This window comes from Rhinolophus sinicus, linkage group LG01 (assembly GCF_036562045.2).
Source record: "Rhinolophus sinicus isolate RSC01 linkage group LG01, ASM3656204v1, whole genome shotgun sequence".
In the NCBI taxonomy this organism is placed as follows: domain Eukaryota; kingdom Metazoa; phylum Chordata; class Mammalia; order Chiroptera; family Rhinolophidae; genus Rhinolophus; species Rhinolophus sinicus.
Genome location: NC_133751.1, coordinates 202,358,696 through 202,377,436, shown reverse-complemented (window position 1 = coordinate 202,377,436; position 18,741 = coordinate 202,358,696). Strand labels below are relative to the sequence as shown.

Genomic DNA, 18,741 nt, shown 5'->3' with positions numbered 1-18,741 from the left:
TATGACTCTGGATGGTGAGCACACAATGTGATACATATATGATGTATTACAGAATTGTATACCTGAAACCTATGTAACTTTACTAACAATTATTACCCCTATGAACTTTAATTAAAAACAAAAAACCTCATGTATAATGTGAGAGAAAGAATTAATTAATTTATTTATTTGATGCCACTGAGATATGATACCAGCTTCATGAAGGAAAGCAATTCATTCTGAACTAGCTTCCAATGTAAAATATTTTAATATTAAAAAAATAACAAAAACCCAAACTGTAAAAGAATAACTAATTACTGATATGCAAGGAAAACTATTTTATATACAGCCAACTTATACTTTAGGTGAAGAACTCCCTAATCCAAACTGAGAAAATCAAAAGCACCTTTAATCAACACATATACATATATGGTCTCATGAACTACCAAGCCATCAACACAACTATCTAACCAAGTGAACAACAGCTGAAGTTTATATACCTGAGCATGAAAAACCGAAAGTCCTGATGGAGGAAACATTTATGTCCAACAGAGCACTGCTCTAATACTTACCCAACTCTTCCACACACCATGAATATTAAAGGACAACAAAGACAACTAAAATGCCCCCCTCTATAAGTTGTCATTTATACAGAGGCCATACTTTTTTCTCTCCCTGTGACAGTGTTATTCGGGACAGAGTTCATTCTTTGGTAAAGATCTAAGGATTTCATTTCTTCTAAGTTAAGTTCTCTCTGGGATCAGTCTTTAAAACCGTACTTTTTACAAAAAAGCTGTTTTTTATAAAATGACTTTGGTATCAAACCTAATAATAAACCTCCATAAAAACAAGTCTGTAACACTAAAGTAATTTACAATATACCATGGGAATATATGTTAAATAGCCCATCAAAACCTCAACTTACCGCTTCTGGTGTCTTTCCTACAAGTACACTACCTGTCTTTTCTTCTGTTTCCATTGAGTCACTAAAATGAAGAGAACCAACAGTTACTGTTTTGATAAATCTTTTCTGAATAGTATGTGTGGGTGATCTGTTATCAAATTGCAGATCTGAACCATGTCCAAATTAAATATTTTGCAAGGAAATAAATGTTCAATTACTTCGTAAGTATTGCTGTTAAGAATCAGATACGATTCTAATTAAGATGGAGGCAGCCCAGTTACTGAATTTCCTCCAAATAAATTCCTAAAAACACACAAAGCAACTAACTAGGTTAGCAAAATGCATAAACAACAAATACAACAAAACCAGGTGACAAAGTATCCCCTAAATTCTCCAAATGGTCAGGTGGAGATACACCAACAGCTACAAGATCAATTTGAAGTGAAGCCGCTGGGGGCCCCAATAACTCTTAAAACTAACCAGCCAACACTCACTTCTTGGTCAAAGCACTATATTGAGAAAATGCTAAGCATAGGATCCAAATTAAGAAGGGAAAAGGAAGGCACAAATAAAAGTGGGAAAGGAAACAGAGCCAGGAGATCTCAGAACATAAAACACCATTTTGTTTACTAGTCCACAAACACAACATAAGAGGAAGTTCTAAAGAGCAGTGAAATTAGAAAAATTTTCCTAAATAAGCCTCTTTTGTAAAAATTTAGGATAACTAATTACAGTAAAGATAAGCCACAGGAAAGGATAAAGTTAAACCCCATACAATAGTGTAAGAAAAAAATTTCAAAAGAAGTAAAAGACATTAAGAAAATCATGCAAGGTATAAAAGAATATTACATATCAGAATTAGAAAAACTCAGAAATGAAACAGAACTAGGGACAATTAAAAATGAAAGAGGAAAAATAATCATTTCAGAAATCAGATTAACTTGGAAGGAACACGAGAGCAAATAAACACAACACAAGAAAAGGAGAAGGTAAGAGAAAAAATTTTAATTAAAAAGAAATAAACTGAATGCTATCCCCTTTAAGATCAGAACAAGACAGGGCCGGCCCAGTGGCTCAGGCGGTTGGAGCTCCAGAGGCTGCCAGTTCGATTCCCACATGGGCCAGTGCCAGATGGCTCAGTTGGTTGAAGTGCAGGCTCTCAACCACAAGGTTGCCAGTTCAACACCTCAACTCCCGCAAGGCATAGTGGGCTCCCCCCTGCAACTAAGATTGAACACAGCACCTTGAGCTGAGTTGCTGCTGAGATACCGGATGGCTCAGTTGGTTGGAGTGTGGGCTCTCAACCACAAGGTTGCCGGTTCGACTCCCGCAAGGGATGGTGGGCTGCGCTCTCCCTACTACTAACAACGGCAACTGGACCTGGAGCTGAGCAGCACCATCCACAACTAAGATTGAGGGGACAACAACTTGACTTGGAAAAAGTCCTGGAGGTACACTCTGTTCCCCAATAAAGTCCTGTTGCCCCCCCTTCCCCCTTCCCCAAACTGAAAAAAAAAAAAATAAATAACCAAAAAAACTTTAAGATCAGAACAAAATAAAGAGGTTCACTCTCATCACATCCATCCAAAAATATATGGGAAATTCTAGCCAAGGCAGAAAAACAAGGGGGAAAAGGTATGAAAGTTATAAAGGAAGAAGTAAAATCGTTTCTTTCTAGTCACAGATGACATGATTCCCATGTAGCGAATTCTATGAAAAGATCTAGAAAAATTTTTTTACTAGACCTACGATGTGATTTAAGCAAGGCTGTGGGATTCAACATTAATATACAAAAATCAATTGTATTTCTACATATTAACAACTGGAAGTTGAAATTTAAACATACCACTTACAATAACATCAAGAAACACAGTATACTTAGGAATAAATTTAAAGAAATATTGGCAAAATTTCTGAATTGAAACCTACAAAACAATGCTGAGAAAAACTAAAGAAAACCTAAATCAATGAAGAATAATACCATGTTTATGGATTGTAAGATCCATAAAATCCCATAGCTGGGGGTTCAATTTATTCTAAATTGAAGAGATTCAACACAATCCCAATCTGAATCTCTGCCGATTTATAGCAGAAATGCAAAAGGCTAATAATAGGCAAAACAATCTTGGGGGAAAAGAGTCTTAACTGTAGGTCTTCCATTACTTAATTTCAAGACTTACCACACGCTTTAGTAACAAAGATACCGTGGTATTGATACAAGGAAAGACAAATAGATAATGGAAAATATAGAAATCAACACATACACACAGCAAAATGATTTTTGTCAAAGGCTCCAAGGCAATTCAACAGGGAAAGGATAGTCTTTTAAACAAATGGTGATGGAATAACTAGATATCCATATACGGGGGGTGCCAAAAAAATGTACACAAGTAGACACTTTGATCAACGTTGCTCAAGCAGTAGTTCACCGTGATCAGAAGTGTCTGGACGCTGATGGTAACCACTTTGAGCACCTCTTGTAAATGCAGAAGTCAAACGTGGCTTGTATTCATCTTTTGTTATTGGTATATATTGAATATTACAATTTTAATAGGTTTTTCCTTTCTTAAAATGTGTATACATTTTTTTGACACCCCCTGTACTCCTACGTCATACCGTATACAAAGAGTTCAGCTGAGCTCTACCATAGGCATAACACTAAAACCTAAAACTATATGGTTTCTGGAAGAAAGCACAGCAGAATATCTTTGCAATCATCAGGCTGGCAAAGAATTTCTTAGATGGGATCCCAAAATGGGAAACTGGATTATCGAAAATAAAAACTTCTGCTTATCAAGATACCACTAATAAAATGAAGAAATAAGCCAAAGATAAGGAGAATATTCATAACAATATATCTCACAAGTGACTGTATTAAGATCACAACAAAACACTACTTTATACCACTAGAATAAGTAACATTAAAAAGACTGATAACATCTAATGTTGCAAAGATGTGGAATAACTGGAGTGCTCATACACTGCAGTTGGGAGGGTAAAATGGGCAACCACATTGGAAAACAGTCCGACAGATTCTTACCAAGTTAAACATATTCCCTGTGATCCAGTTTTTCCAATCCTAGGTATTGACCCTAGAGAAATGAAAACATCTTTCCACAAAAAAGACTTGTACAAGAATGTTCATAGAAGCCTTGTTCTTAACAGCCAATAACCAGAAACAACCAAATGTCCACCAGTATAAGAATGAATAAACAAACAGTGGTGTATTCATACAATGAAATGCTGCTCAGCAACAAAGATCAGTTATTCATTCACCCAAAAACACAGATGTATATCAGAGACATGCCGAGTGAAAAAAGCAGGAACAAAAGAATACGTACCCTAAAATCTCATTCTCATAAAGTTCAAGAACTGGCAAAACTAATCTATGGTGATAGAAATCAAAACAGTAGTTGCCTTGGGGGTAGGGGGTTGACCTCAAAGGATACAAGGGAAGTTTCTGTGATGATAACAGAAGTGATGGCTACGTAAATGTTTATACTGCCAGAATTCACTGAACTGAATAATTAAGATATATGCATTTTACTATATTTAAATTATTATTCAATTAAAAGAATTAAAGAGCTGAAAAGGATTCAGAAAAAAGTGACAAATATAGAAGATGGGCAAAGAAAGTATAACTTATATAAAGCAAGTGACCACAAAGAAGGAAAGTAAGGGAAGAAAACAAATACTAAAAACTAAAATTCAAGAAAACCTTATTGAGGCAGGAAAATTTTCACTGTTTCTGAAGACCAGTAAGGTCAATGAGATCTGAAGGTGGTAAGTAAAGAAGTAGCAAGAAATGAGGTAAGGGAATTTTATATGAAATATGTTTAGGTTTCAAAAGGATGACTCTCACTGCTATGTGAACAATTTTAAAACGAAAACAGGCAGGCACAACAAAGACACTTAAGTTGAACGTTTTTAATAAGTGGCTTAAATGTGTATGTAAGAAAATAATATCTAATACTGTATCAGCCTAAGATATATGTATATTTAGTTCTAATAAGAACACCAAAAGCTGAGAATGTTTCTTATTTCCAAATATCTAACTCAAGTATCTAAAATCTAGCCCACCTACTCCATCTGAGATTTTTCATTTACTTGATTAGACAGCACACCAATCAGAAAATCCTTTCCATTTCTTTCCAGAAGAGGTCGATTTCTTTGGTTTTCCTTAATGTGCTCAGACCAATGTAAAACAGCAATATCCTTAATAAGACTTTACAATCTATGAAAGCTAATGGTAAAATTTATTCTTAAAATATGCAGACTATGAACATTTTACCTATTCCCAAATGAAATCAAGATTGTTCAATTAATTCTGATGCAGAAAAAAGATACTTATACCTGTCTTTCTCTGATCCTGGAACAGTACCCGTATTGGTGGACCCAGGCACAGAAGCAATAGGGGTGCCAACAGTTCGAAGATTCTGGATTACAGATGACAAAAACTGCTGGCTAGCACTTTCATACAAATCAAAACAAATCTGATAAGCCATCAGGAGGTTGTCTTCCTTCACCAGTTTTTCTAAGATATCACTCACAGCCTGCGGATCATCTAAGAAAATTAAGCACTGAAATGCAGATAAAGAACAATTACATATCAATCGAAAACTCTGTCTACAAGATACTGAGCGTGACAGTCATTATTATTTAATCACATACAGGAAACCTGAAAACAGAGGCATAGGCAAACTGGGGCAGACTAACTGTCTAGTCTAGCACTCCATTTCTGATGCTGGCACTACATAAAAGTTTTCCTAAAAATGGCATCTACCTTCCATAAGAAAAGCCATACAAATTATAGTCACAGCTCCTAATATTATGCCTGGCAATTAGCAGTATTCAATAACTGGTTGGTGAATGAATCTTGGCTGCTTTATATCTTACCCTTAATTTACACTTAAGTGCTCCTTACTTGTAATTTCTGCGTTACCATAAATTGTAGGAGTCATTCACTCATAGTATTGTGCTGGGCCCAGACAAGAGGCATAAAATGACCATTCTGAAGCAGTTTTCTAACTATTCTTATGATCTGCCATGTGTTTTAACAAAATTATCGAATAATGTTACAATTTTTCCTTTAAACTTAAATTTTCTTGTTCCCTTCAGAAGCAAATAACTCAATTTTAAAATGAATACATAATCAGTTATTACAAATTAAGAATAGAAAATAATGGAAACAAAATAAATGACCAATAACAGAGAAACGGCTAAGTAAAGCAAAGTACATCCACTGAGTGACTACTACACAGTCAAGAAAGAGTTAGAACATGAAGAAATGTTAGGTTGACAGACACATGTAATTGACACTATTTGCCTCCAGAGAAGGGAACTTAAGAGCTAGAGGAAAGGGGTGGGAAGATTTTTCACTGTATATCTTTTGGTTCTTTTTGAATTTTGAATCATGTGAATGTATTATTACCTGCTCAAAAAATATATTTTAAAAATGTTAAAATAAAATTTAAAAAAGTTTTAAGGGACAAGGATTAAAATAGTTGAAAGAAATAAAATTGCCTCTAAGGAATAAAACTGAAATACTCAAAGGAAGAACACAGACGACTACTGTTTCTCATATAAAAATTTAAAAACTATTAAAAAAACTATTTAGAAACAAAACTCCAAAAGCCTACATGAGCAAACTGAAAGGAAATACACTAAAATGTTGACTTTGGGTGATATAAATGTGGTTATTTTTCTTCCAGGTTTTTCTGTTTCAAACTTGCTTTAAAAAGCATTAAAAAAAAGGATTAACCTAAATTTTAAAAAGGTAGAGAGGATGAAAACATAATGAGAACACATTTAACAAACAAAATGTGTGATAAAATGCTATACTCTAAGCAGAATACAACAATTTATATAGTATGATGTTATTAAAAAGCAAACCTATGTGTACTTCCAGTCAATAAAAATACAGTGTAGCCACTGAAAAGAATGAGGTAGCTGGACATGTGCTAATAATATATGGTGGAAAAACATCTATGTGTTACCCTTGAGAAAAGGCTGAAGGAAAGGAAAAGATACACCTTTTGTTTTATATACCTTCAGTACTGTCTGAACTTTTTAAAAATGTGCAAGCAAATTTATACACAAAAAAAGAGAAAGAAAATATACCCAAATGTTTTGGTTGTGTTTGGGTAATGAAACAAAGATAATTTTTACACTCGAAATTCTTTGAAGAATTATACGATATAACATAGGTATTGTTTTTATCTTTTCTTCTTCTATTTCTCTTTTAACCTTCTTCAGTCCCAAAATTTCCTTAAATGCTTGGCTTATTTTCAAAATGAAAAAATACACAGGAAGAATGCATTACAACAAAATAGCTTTTAGTTTTGTGAGATGCAATTTCTTATAGGTAAAAAGGAATATAAATTACATACCTTATCTTCACAGGGCTGTTGTTATGAAGGAAAACTGAGAGAGATGTATGAAACCATTATAGCAATGCAATGCAATAAAATGTAATATGATGTAATATAGTGAGGCACAGCCCAGCAGTAGTGTGAAGGACTACAACGAAATGTAATTACCTGACAAACATTGATAAAATCGGGTTTCTCCAAGTTCATGTAGATTTTAACTAGAACTCTTAGTACTTTATTCCGAAACTGTTTATTCTGCATTAAAGACATACACAACTTGAGACTATAAGCTAGCATTCCTGGGACATCATTCTGAAAGAAATAATTTAAAGATACAGCATTATCTTACTACTGAAGCATGTTTATTTAGAAATCAAATTATTTAATCTATATTCTTCAGTCATTCTAGACAGCCAAAGATTTAAAAAGCCCTTAAACAATAAAAACTTCAAAACTTTTAACCATTTTAGATATAAAAATTAAAAGGAAATTACTTATTTCCTTGTCTTCATGAAAAAATGAATAGAAATAGTGATCATCCAGGATCATCATTATATGAACATAGTATGCTTTAACAAAGTGATGCTACTAATTATTCTAAAAAGATATACACAAATAACTGCCCATATATTGAGTGGCTATGTTTTTCAGTCGTGTCTGCTGAAGTCTTTCCACCTCCAATTCTTGCTACGACTAGACTCCCTCATGACTTACTGACTATAGTCTCTGGCCAGAAACATATGTAACAACTGTTATTCAGCTCTGAGTGACCCAAGTTTTGAGTGCTGTCACATCTGGTTGATGGAAATTTCGACTCCAGACTTGAACGTTACAGTTCTTCAAAGCATGCCCAATATTTGAGATATCAACTTATTAAAGTCCTACAACATAAATAAACATACTGAAGAGCTACAGGAGTATTTTTCAAATAGTGAGTTGTGCTGCATTAGTGTATAATGAAATCAACTTACTGGGACTAGCATTTTAAAAAAAATAAAATACAATTTTAAAATATCAGAGTTACATTACAAGCAGTAAAAGTAGGAACTGTTTCATAAAACTCGTTATGTCTATATGCATATGTACACTGGGATGCAAAGTAAGATGCACTTTTTACTCTGCTTTATTCTTTTTTTTAACATTTACCACCCTTTTATCTTCTATAATTATTTGCCTGGCTGCCTATTCCTCCAATGGATTGTTCCATTTGGGCAGGGACTATGTTGGTGGTGTTTGCCACTGTATCTCCAGTGCCTAGAATAGTGTTTGGCACATAGTACACATTCAAAATTATTGGTTGAATGAATGAAAACAAGTACTTTCATTCTATTCACATGAAGACAAGGAGAGGCTACAACTACACAAAAATGAAACTGAGTAAAACAGGGCCATTCTATCACACTGGGTGTTTCATTAATTTACTCATTTAAACAATTCTCATCACTGCGACTAAACATTGCCTTCAGCTTTGGGGCCATAGTGGTGAACCAGGCACAAAGTACCTGTCCTTATGGAGGTTATAATCTGGTGAGAAAGACAGATGTTAACTACGTAATAATACAATTAGTTAATTACTACAGTAGTAACATGAAAAAAACACAAGGCTCCAAGAGATTAACAAAAGAATTGGCACTATTTCATCTTTTCTTATGTGTATATATACCATATCTTCTTTATCCAATCATCTTTTGAAGGACACTTTGGTTGTTTCCATGTTTTGGACACCATAAATAAAGCTGCAATGAACATGGGAGTATATTTATCTTTTATGGATAAATGTTTTCAGATTTTTTGGGTATGTACCCAGGAGAGAGATTGTTGGGTCATATGGTAATTCTATTCTTAAATAAATTTAATTAAAAGAAATTGGACCTAGTCTTGGCAGGAGGGGTTGAGGAAGGTATGGGTGGCGGGGATTGATGGAAGGATCTATAAACAAGTGACAGTTGAGATGACCTCTGAATCTTGAACAGGAATAAAGCAGGTAAAGGGTAAAAAAGGAAGTATTTTTGGCACAAGCAGTATTTTGGGCAAGGGGAACAAGGCAGCGTACATCCTAGCAGCTGAGAGGAGGTCAAAATGGCTGGCGTGCAGAGAGCTAACTCATAGAAGACAGGTGGGGAGGCAGCAAAGTGGGCATGTGAATCAGTGCTCACTGAACTCAGTCTTGCACCGTTTTGACTACTGGTTGGCAACTTACAATTGTCATAATTATTGCAAAACACCCCAAGACAGAAATCTAGTTCTTAGTTTTAGCCATAATAAATACATTAATATAGTTTATTAATACAGTCTTCTTTAAAAAGGCAGGGTAATTAATACAACTTCCCCATGCAAAACCTCAAAAAAACAAATGCAGTAAGATAAAAGCAGATATTCGATAAACATAAAATACAGCCAAAGTTCATATATAAAGTATAAAAATAAAACATTAGGCAAAGAGTACCTTACTATTTCTAAACTAGATTCTTTTCACTACCAATAATTCGCAGTGCTGATCATTTGCTTTGCTGATTCCCCATCAATAACAATCTCTAATATCACATCATCCACCTACCGACTCCAGTATAGTCTTTTCAAAGATGTCCAGTCTTCGTGTCTCCAGAGCAATGCCGATAGCCTGCTTATACTTGTGATCATCCAGACATCGCTGGAACATTTTATTCACAATGCCTTCCAGTCTCTGGTCAATTGGTTTCTTTTCTCCTTCAGGCAAATCTGCATTTTCTACACATTGTTTGGTGTAGTGATCAATGCATTTTGCTATGGAGAAAATAAAATAACTCTGATTACCTTGTAAATTGGGCTGAACTACTTAAAAGGACAATGCCTATACTTGTAGTCATAAAAATTTATGGGACTATAGAGTAATAAGAAAATTTCAAAATTGTTAAATGCTAAAAGTTATACAAATTATAGCTTCCTTCCCAACAATTACATTGGAAGGCTACACACTAATTCTAATAAGGCTGATATTACTCAAAACATTTCTATCTCGTTACTTTATTTTGATCAAAATTATATTATTCAATGTGACTAAGCTGCTTATTCAACAGTTGGCTATAAATAGCTACCATTTCACTTCAAAAAAACAAGCATTTGCCATTATTGAGGATATTAAAAAAGACCTATTGCAGCAATTACTACATGGCAACAAATTATTAGACTTCTTCGCATTAATGAAACTATTAGCTACTTGAGAGAAAGGACCATGTCTAAGTCATCTCTGTTGAATAATGGTGAAATGACCTGAAATGTGCCATGGGTTCTAAAGGCAGTTCCAAAGATTTCCAAAAATCTTTCCAGCAATTGTAGCACATCAACCAAAATAGTCATTGTCTCAATGAGAGGTGGGTAGAAGCTATTCACAACCCACCCCCACCACCCCCAGTGTGAAGATTCATGCAATGGTGTATGTGCACAATTTGGCTTCCACATTTCACAATGATTTGGGTGAATGGGGAGGATGGGGCGACATACTGAAGGGCGCCAATAGCGCACTGGATATGAAATAGTTAAGTTTGCTTACAACCTACACTACCTTGGAATCACACCTTAAACTTTTTAGGAAAAACCAAAAAAGGGAATTTCCCTAAACCTTCTTCACCTTCATAAGGAAGAAAGTTGAATGACATACTCCTATATAATAGCTATTCTCCCCTTCAAAGAAAAGAAAGGCTGCAACTATAGCCCCAGGAAATGGAAACATTTGAACTAGCATAAAGAACTGCTAGCCCATTAGGTGGCCATGTTAAATGGGTCCATATTTGGGGGGAAAGCACATGACTTTTGTTAACTGGAAAGTACCAAACTTTGGGTCCATTCAGGTAGAACCACTCAGGTCCAGGTACAGTCAGTCAACGTGGCAGTCACAAAGCAGACCTTAAAGAATTCTGGTTGCAGAAAATTTTCACCAGGCCCTCATATAAGCTTTTTGAACCAAACGTAGTTAAGTGAGAAAACGTTACCCCATCCCATTAAAGAGGACCCTCAGAATTATAGAATTTAGGGAGTTTTCTTTAGATTATAATTGAGAGGAAAAATAACGTACCGTAGTTGTAAATTTGTGCTCTCACCTAGCAGGTTTATGTCATAACTTAGAATCATTCCCAGTGGAAGTCTTATCGTAACTGGGAGAAGAGTTACTAGTCTTGAATTTTCTGGATGTACTGTTTATGATATTAAGATACTAAGAAGTATTTCCCAAATTTTATTTTGTATATCTCCTCACGAATTCACTGATGTTAAAAAAAAAAAAAATCCATTCTAACAGTCCCTATAAAACTAGAAGAGTTTTCTTCCACATAAAGAAAAGCAAAGTGAACTAGCTTGTGGATCAACAATCACTTTCTACAAGCTAAGATGATAAATAGTTTAGAAACAGGGAAGGCATCTACCACTTCATAGCCCTTTATAGATCAGCAGCCCTGTTTAAAAGCATGATTTGTAAAATGATAGCACTGCAAGAACGTGCAGATCACTTTTGGAAAAAATTATCAACAATCATCAAAAAACAAAATCCTTTAAATAAGAAAAAAGAGTATTTAACACCCCCTTTCTAACTTAATGTAAAGAAATGTTCTGGTTTCAAACGATATGGTCTATTCTTTAAAATCATGTATTCTTTCCATGGGATTCACAGATGAAACTCCAATTCAATGAGCCCCCAACAGCAGTAAAGTTACTTGCAACCCTTTCACACCATCGCAGCAAAAATGTGAACACAGACTCCTACTTAGAACTTCAGGGACATTTGAAAGTATCCCTTTGGACCACCTCGTGCAGCATTTCTCAATTTCTGAAAGAGAATACCAACTTTCTTCTTTTAAGGGTTTAGGTGAATAACGTAGCTTTCCTCTTAATAAGAAACTCAAAACATATCCATACTGTATACTCCTTACAGAGAACATACTCTTGGGCCCTCTGTAACTATGATCTAAAGCCTGATTTCATAAAGACATGTCTGAAGGGTATGCAGTCCTTCCTTCATCTAATGGATCAGAAGTTTTCCAACACTTTTTAAAGGTACAAAATCTTTGAACAAAATCTTACATAGTTGGTTCAACTTGCAAAATGGAGAACCAGAAGCCCTGCCTCTGTGCTACAACCTCACTTCAAAAATAAACAAATGAAAAAACAATGGTTACTAACAGAAACAGCATGGATTCTGAAGTGAATAAGCCTGGGTTTTAAATTCTGACCCTCCTATTTAATAGCCATGTGTGTTTATCATCTTGAAATCCAAGTTTTCTCATTGTTAATACAGGGATTGCTCCTCCTTCACAGAGCAGCTCTGGAATAAACCATAGTATGAAACCTGACTGGCACAGTGCCTAGCACTGTGGAAATACTCAATAATGGTTTCCTGTACTAGAAACAACTCTACAAACTGCTATCATTTAATTTCTGTTTCTCATAATAATCAAATTTAATTTTTTCATATAACAGTATGCTCATTGGGCTAGAGACAAACAGGATCATTGAGATAACTATCTTCGTGTTAAGTTAGCTGTTTCTGAATAATTTCTTGGATTCATTCTTAAAATGTTTTATGAGGTATCTTTATCATTACTGTTATTAATGTTACTGTTCATTATGACAAAAAATAATAAAGCACAGAATTAGAAATTAGATCTAAACACTCAGCCTACATAAAACTATTGTAGAAAGGTTACGAACTTCCAATTAAAATGAAATTTAGCAACATCAAAAAGTAATTCAGGGAAAAAAAAGTGCCTATATGCACTAGAGCAAGAAAGAGGCTGACAAGATAGAGCTTTAGCAGATGGAACATAATTACCTATAATAGTCTCCACATATTCAGAGTTATCATTGACATTGAAGAGGTCACCTGCTCCAAGTGCATAATTCAGAGACTCCTCAAAAGCCCCCAGGTGATAAAATACTTTAGATGCCACTAAGGCTGCAAATTGCCGACTCCGGAAACCTTCATCTTCATATAAAACTTCTCTGAAAGAATAGGAAGTATAGGCCTAATTCAAACTGTGGTCTGGTGCTCCTGAAAAATCCCAAATCTAAATATTCAAGCCACAATTTAGTAGCAGCAAATTTCTAAATGAATTTATAAACTATAAGACCCACATCCACAAAGTTGATTTATCTCATTCCAATTTATAGAAATAAAGTAATTTCTTACATTTTGTCTACAGACTCAGAAATTTCTGCCCAGAAGTCATTGACAACTGCATTCAATTTGTGTAGTGCAAATTCCTGTAGAAGATAAAACCAAAATTCGATTTTGAGACAGACTCACCATTACACTTCCTTTAAAAAAAAATTCCCAACAAACCAAAGGCAAAATTTTGTCTTATTTACTAAAACTTTTAATCTATGACAAATATAAAAAATTACCAACTGATTTATATTTTCTCTTGGGCTTACACATTAACTTTCTGTTTTCAATCATCAAATATCAGACTAGTCATATAACATCATTGCTTATCATAATGAACATTTTTCTTCTTTGAATATACAAGGTTGACCTCTGGTTGCTAGTTTGAATATAAATGAAGTCAGGTGTCTAGAGCCACTTGAAGTATATGACACATTTTTGTCAAATGAAAATAATTTAAAAATATGTGACACAGAAGAAACAATTTTTTGTGCTACTGATAAAGAAACTGAGGGGTGGAGGGTGTTCAAGTACCACATTGATTTATTGAGGTTTATATGCCTAAGCTTTGTTAAACTCTAGGGGAAACCAACTGCTGTTGTCAAAACACTGTCCTCGGAGGCTAGATTTCAATGACTGGGCACAGGCTGGGTATGATGGCTGTTTTAAATGATGGAAGATATACAGATATCATTAAATTCAAAGAGCTTCACAGTATTCATACTAAACCATTAATTTTTCTTCAACTCATACCTTAAGCTGTGGTTCTTCTTCATCCAGAAGAGAAATAATTCCAGCTATAAGACAAAAAGTGCATCATGATTATAAAACATAAGGTAGAAACAAGTATTTTTTGAAGGGTTACTTCACTAGAGGAATGATTATTTTTCTTTAAAACTATGAAGGTTTATATTTCAAAGTTTAAGAATTAACTGTATTCAAACCCTCATGACACCGCATGTATCACTCATACTTTGCCGAATTCAATAGTTTTCAAAGTGTGATCCCTGGACCAATAGCATCAGCATTACCTGGGAACTAGTTAAAAATGCCTTGTTTTTCCCCCCATCACAGACTAACGGAATCAGAAGTTGTGGGGATGGAGCCACAAGCCTTTCTTGTGATACTGATGCTCACTATAGTGTGAAAATCAAATCAAAGGCCTAATTTATTGACCATAATGGGAAACTTTCCCACACAATTTTGGAATAAAATTGTCCACACAAAACAAACCAACTCCCTTTACAAAAAAGGGAGTAATCAGTCATCAACTCATCAGGGTAAAATACTTCCATTATTTCAAGATGCCTATAGTAAGGCATCGCTTTTGCATCTCAAGTAACTTAGGTTTTGCTAAATGATGAACCATCTTACTTGTTCTTGACTTTAATTCCTAAGCAGTGTTTTCCATATGACCTTGAGGTGTTAGCACTAACACTGGGAAAGTAAAGAAAACTGTCCTCTCCAAAAAAATGCACCTTGAAATATAGTCATTATGTCAAAATAATTATTAGAAAAAAGATGTGGGTAACTGTCCTTGTAAAGGAAACCAAACTGTCTCTCAGATACACGTTTTCCATGTAGGTCTTAAAATCATTCTGGAACAGAGCTGAAATTGTGATTTGATTAAAAAGTATCAAGGCAACTTTACTTAAGAATGTAGCCATTTCTAACTGGTTAGTGTAGTTTTGCCAAAGAGCCTCAGCAGTCTTTGGAGAGCCATAACGAAAGGATACAAAATGTAGCAAACAAAACTACACCATGGTACTGGCTAGTGCATACTACTACTCTAAAATCATAAAAGCAGATAAGAAGAACTTCTTGGTACTCTAGGTTGGTATGCCAAGTCCAGAAAGAAGAACCGAACTGACAGCACGGAGAGAAGACAAATTAAAGAATGCAATTGTGTGTGTGTGTGTGTGTGGGGGGGGGGGTGTAAACTAGTGATGTGGAATAGCTGATAGACAAGAATGCTTTAAATGTGAAACAGATCATAAATAGCACAACATTTCATCAAAATACTAAAAAAGCTACCCATTCCCTATCATCAATCAATAGTGTTTTGAATTGCTTTTACCAAAGGAGGTGATATTTTTTATACTCTCCTGTTTGGTTTCTCTTTAGACTAATGTGTTACATGGTCCTGGCTTAGAAATAAAGCCATTGTCCATGGAACGCAACTAAATCAAATATTTTTCATTCCATACACGAATATTTCCCATCTTAAAAACAAAACAAAACTCTCCTTTAGATGGGGTTTAGACGGGGGTGGGGGACAGGGAATGGGAAAGGTTTAAGGATGCTAAAAAACCTCTTATGCTGTTATAGGAAATCAGCAGATATACATTATCTAAAATTGTTGGATCAATTTATAATATTTGGATATTATTTATAAATATGGAGATATGTTCCAGAAATACAGCTTAAAAGTTGAAAATGGCTGCCTCTGGGGATGAGGAAGGGAAAAGAGGAGTGAGTGGGAGACTATTGTTTTAAAGCTTTTTAGCATAATTTTCCTTTATGCGCCTATATTGTTAAAAACAAAAACAACAAAAACAAAACTGAGTTTCACATCTCCCTCCAGCAACCACTTATCCCTATCTCTCAACTCCCTTTCCACGTCAAGCCTCATAAAAAACTTAACAGTATATGATGATCTCTTATCCACTACTGTGTTCTTAGTGCCTAGCAGATGAATGAATAATCGGACTAATTCACACCTGAACCATGACGCTATCTTGTTTAGCACCTGGGACAGATCCTATGCCAATGTGACCCAAAGGACAGAAAACAAGGTGACACAAGGTTTGGAGCAGAAGGTGATCAGAAATTCAGCAAATTTAACAAACGAGAGTAACAAATACACACTATACTGTCATCACAGAGTCTCAGGGTAGGACTTAAAAATCATTACTCCTGCCATACTTGATAAGATTTAAGTTCTATTATATTCCCACCAAATACTTTTTCAGCCTCTACTTAAAGTACTCTAGGGACTGATTTATTGATTTGATTAGTTGACTTATCACTTCATTCAAGACATACTTCTGAACTTCTGCCATCTGCTAGGCAATGTTCTAAGAATTATGAAAACACCAAGTTTCCCGCCCAAAATTCTACCGGAGAAAGACAGTAATCAGACAAGTAAACAAACCAAGTAATTACAGGACTGCGATGAAGGCAGGGGCCAGCAAAGGGGGAAAGAGGCAACATGTTTTAACAAAATGATCAGGAAAGACTAACATTTGAACTGAGATTAAAGATAGAGAAGCTAAGGAAAGACTTGAGGAGAGGAGTCCAGAAAGAAGGAATAGAATGTGCGGGGGCCCTGAGGTCGGACAGAAACGGAATCTTCAAAGCATAGAAAGGCCCGTGTGACTAGGGTGCAGCGAGGGAGCAGCAGCACACAGGGCAGGACTCAGCTCATGAGGCCTTTGGTTAAGAGTCTGGATTTTACTCTAAACACAATGGAAAACACTGGAGGATTTGCAGCAGAGAAATCCGTGATTGAAGTTTTAAAAAGAATATTCCGACTACAATAAGAATCCACTATATGGAAGTAACGGTAGAAAAACAGTCTTAAAGCTGTTAGCATAACCCGGGCAAGACATGAGGTAAGGTTTGGGCTAACAAGCAGTGTTAATGAATAGACTTGAAATAGAATGACGTCTTCGTGTACAGGTGGCAAGAAACTTAGTGCTTATTATTTCACCTTTAGAGAGTGCTGACTGGTAAAGCGCTTCCTCGTATTAAACTAAAATTCATCTCCCAATCACTTCTAATTCGTGGAGACAAATATCTAATTTCAAGTACCGGTGACACCTCTTCAAATCTTTGAAAATGGCTGTTACGTCTCCCAGCATCTCCACCAATTTCTATAAGCAATTCTCATAAAAATACGGTGTTGAGCTCCTCACAAGTTCCTGTCTTCTGATCGCCGGTTGTTCACAACAGGATACTTGTGGGACAAGTGCCGGGTACAGAGGCCGACAAGGGGGCGTGTAAGCAGCCAAGGAAAGAAAAGCACCGAGGCTGTGGCCAGCTATCAACAAACCCATCCGCAGGAGGGGTGTACCAGCCATCCCTCGACCTTGATGTCTGTAGTGGACCCCATTTTAAACAAACGTCACGACAGGGATCCACGTACGCGACGAAACCCACGCGACACCCCTGAGTTCTTTCTTCAGTGCAGGGTATTTACTGCGCACCCGGCCTCACAGGCACCGGCTGCTTCTCAGGATAACGCCGCGTGCACAGCGCTGTCGTCACCGGACACAGAAGTCCTCCGGGCGCTGTAACTGAATACCCTTGAGGGGACCCCGAACCGACCCCCTCCAACCTCATTTCGGGTGTCACTCCCGGGAGAACGGAGCGGAAGCTCTCGGGGGTGTAACTGCCGTCTGACTGTCCGGCCGCACAGGAGAACCGTCCCGGCCCAACCCCCTGCGAGGAAGCACTGGGATCGGACTGCCCCACGTGGCCCATTTCGGGACGGACAGAATTATGGAAAACTCCTCCGGGTCGAAAACGGGCGCAAGGAGCCCACAGGGTGCGGGCACGGGGGTGTGACTGGGGAGAGATGCCAAGGCGGGCGACTCGGCGCAATTCCCCGGAGCTGGAGGGGGCGCGGGGCTCGCAGAGATGCCCGGCCAGACTGCCAGCCCCGGTGCCGGGCGTGGGCCTTGGGCAGCGAGCGGCCGCGCAGGCCGGCGCGCCGCCGGGAGGTGCCCAGTCACCGGCCCTGACTCAGCTAAAAGCCGGCGCGGCGGCTCTGCCCTGTCCGCGCCGGCGGCGGTGGCACTCACCGGCTGAGGTGATCATGGCTGCGCCCTGCACTCGCTCGCCCGCTCGCTCGCGGTTCCAGCCCCGCAGTGTATCTGTCAGCTCAGGGCCACTCGCTCCGCCGCGCCTCTTCACTGCCCCGGTGCCCAGCTCAGTCAGTCGCCTCTTCAGGCCGCCGGCTCACTTCTCGCCCAGGACCCCGCCCGTCCAGGGGCTGCCCACCGCCCCGCCTGCCGCCCGGCGCACGTTCTCCCCCGGCCTGCGTCTTCCGCGCCGCACCGCCCCTCGCGGAAGGGTGCGCAGAGAGCTCCATTGTTTTCTCTAATCCTCTTTGAGGTCAAAGCTCCCGCGGGGTGGAAACACTCGTCTGCACCTGCGATCAGGCTTCGGAATGGCCACCCCTAGAGAGAGGACCCCCCCCGCCACCCCCCTTCCACACACGCACCATCACCCGCCATTGCTTAAAGTGTGTTGAAGGGAGGTACGAGCGGTGCCCGCAGCGCCACCTGCTGCGTGGGAGGTCTCACTGCAGCGCCCTCCCAGGCTAGCCTTTGGGAGGCAGGGTGAACATG

At 37.5% G+C, this 18,741-nt stretch overlaps 1 protein-coding gene across 1 annotated transcript in view; it reads right to left on the bottom strand.

Annotated features, from left to right (window-relative positions):
• Positions 1–18,358, bottom strand: part of PSMD1 (proteasome 26S subunit, non-ATPase 1) — a 91,911-nt gene extending 73,553 nt beyond the window's left edge. Inside the window, exons 1-8 of the mRNA XM_019739782.2 lie at positions 18,193–18,358; positions 14,141–14,184; positions 13,412–13,485; positions 13,055–13,224; positions 9,812–10,017; positions 7,423–7,566; positions 5,237–5,463; positions 905–965 (exon numbers count right to left, since the gene is read on the bottom strand). Coding sequence (XP_019595341.1) covers positions 905–965; positions 5,237–5,463; positions 7,423–7,566; positions 9,812–10,017; positions 13,055–13,224; positions 13,412–13,485; positions 14,141–14,184; positions 18,193–18,208 — 942 coding nt within the window. The 5' untranslated portion in view covers positions 18,209–18,358. The remainder of the gene's footprint in view (positions 1–904; positions 966–5,236; positions 5,464–7,422; positions 7,567–9,811; positions 10,018–13,054; positions 13,225–13,411; positions 13,486–14,140; positions 14,185–18,192) is intronic.
• Positions 18,359–18,741: the final 383 nt, after the last annotated feature.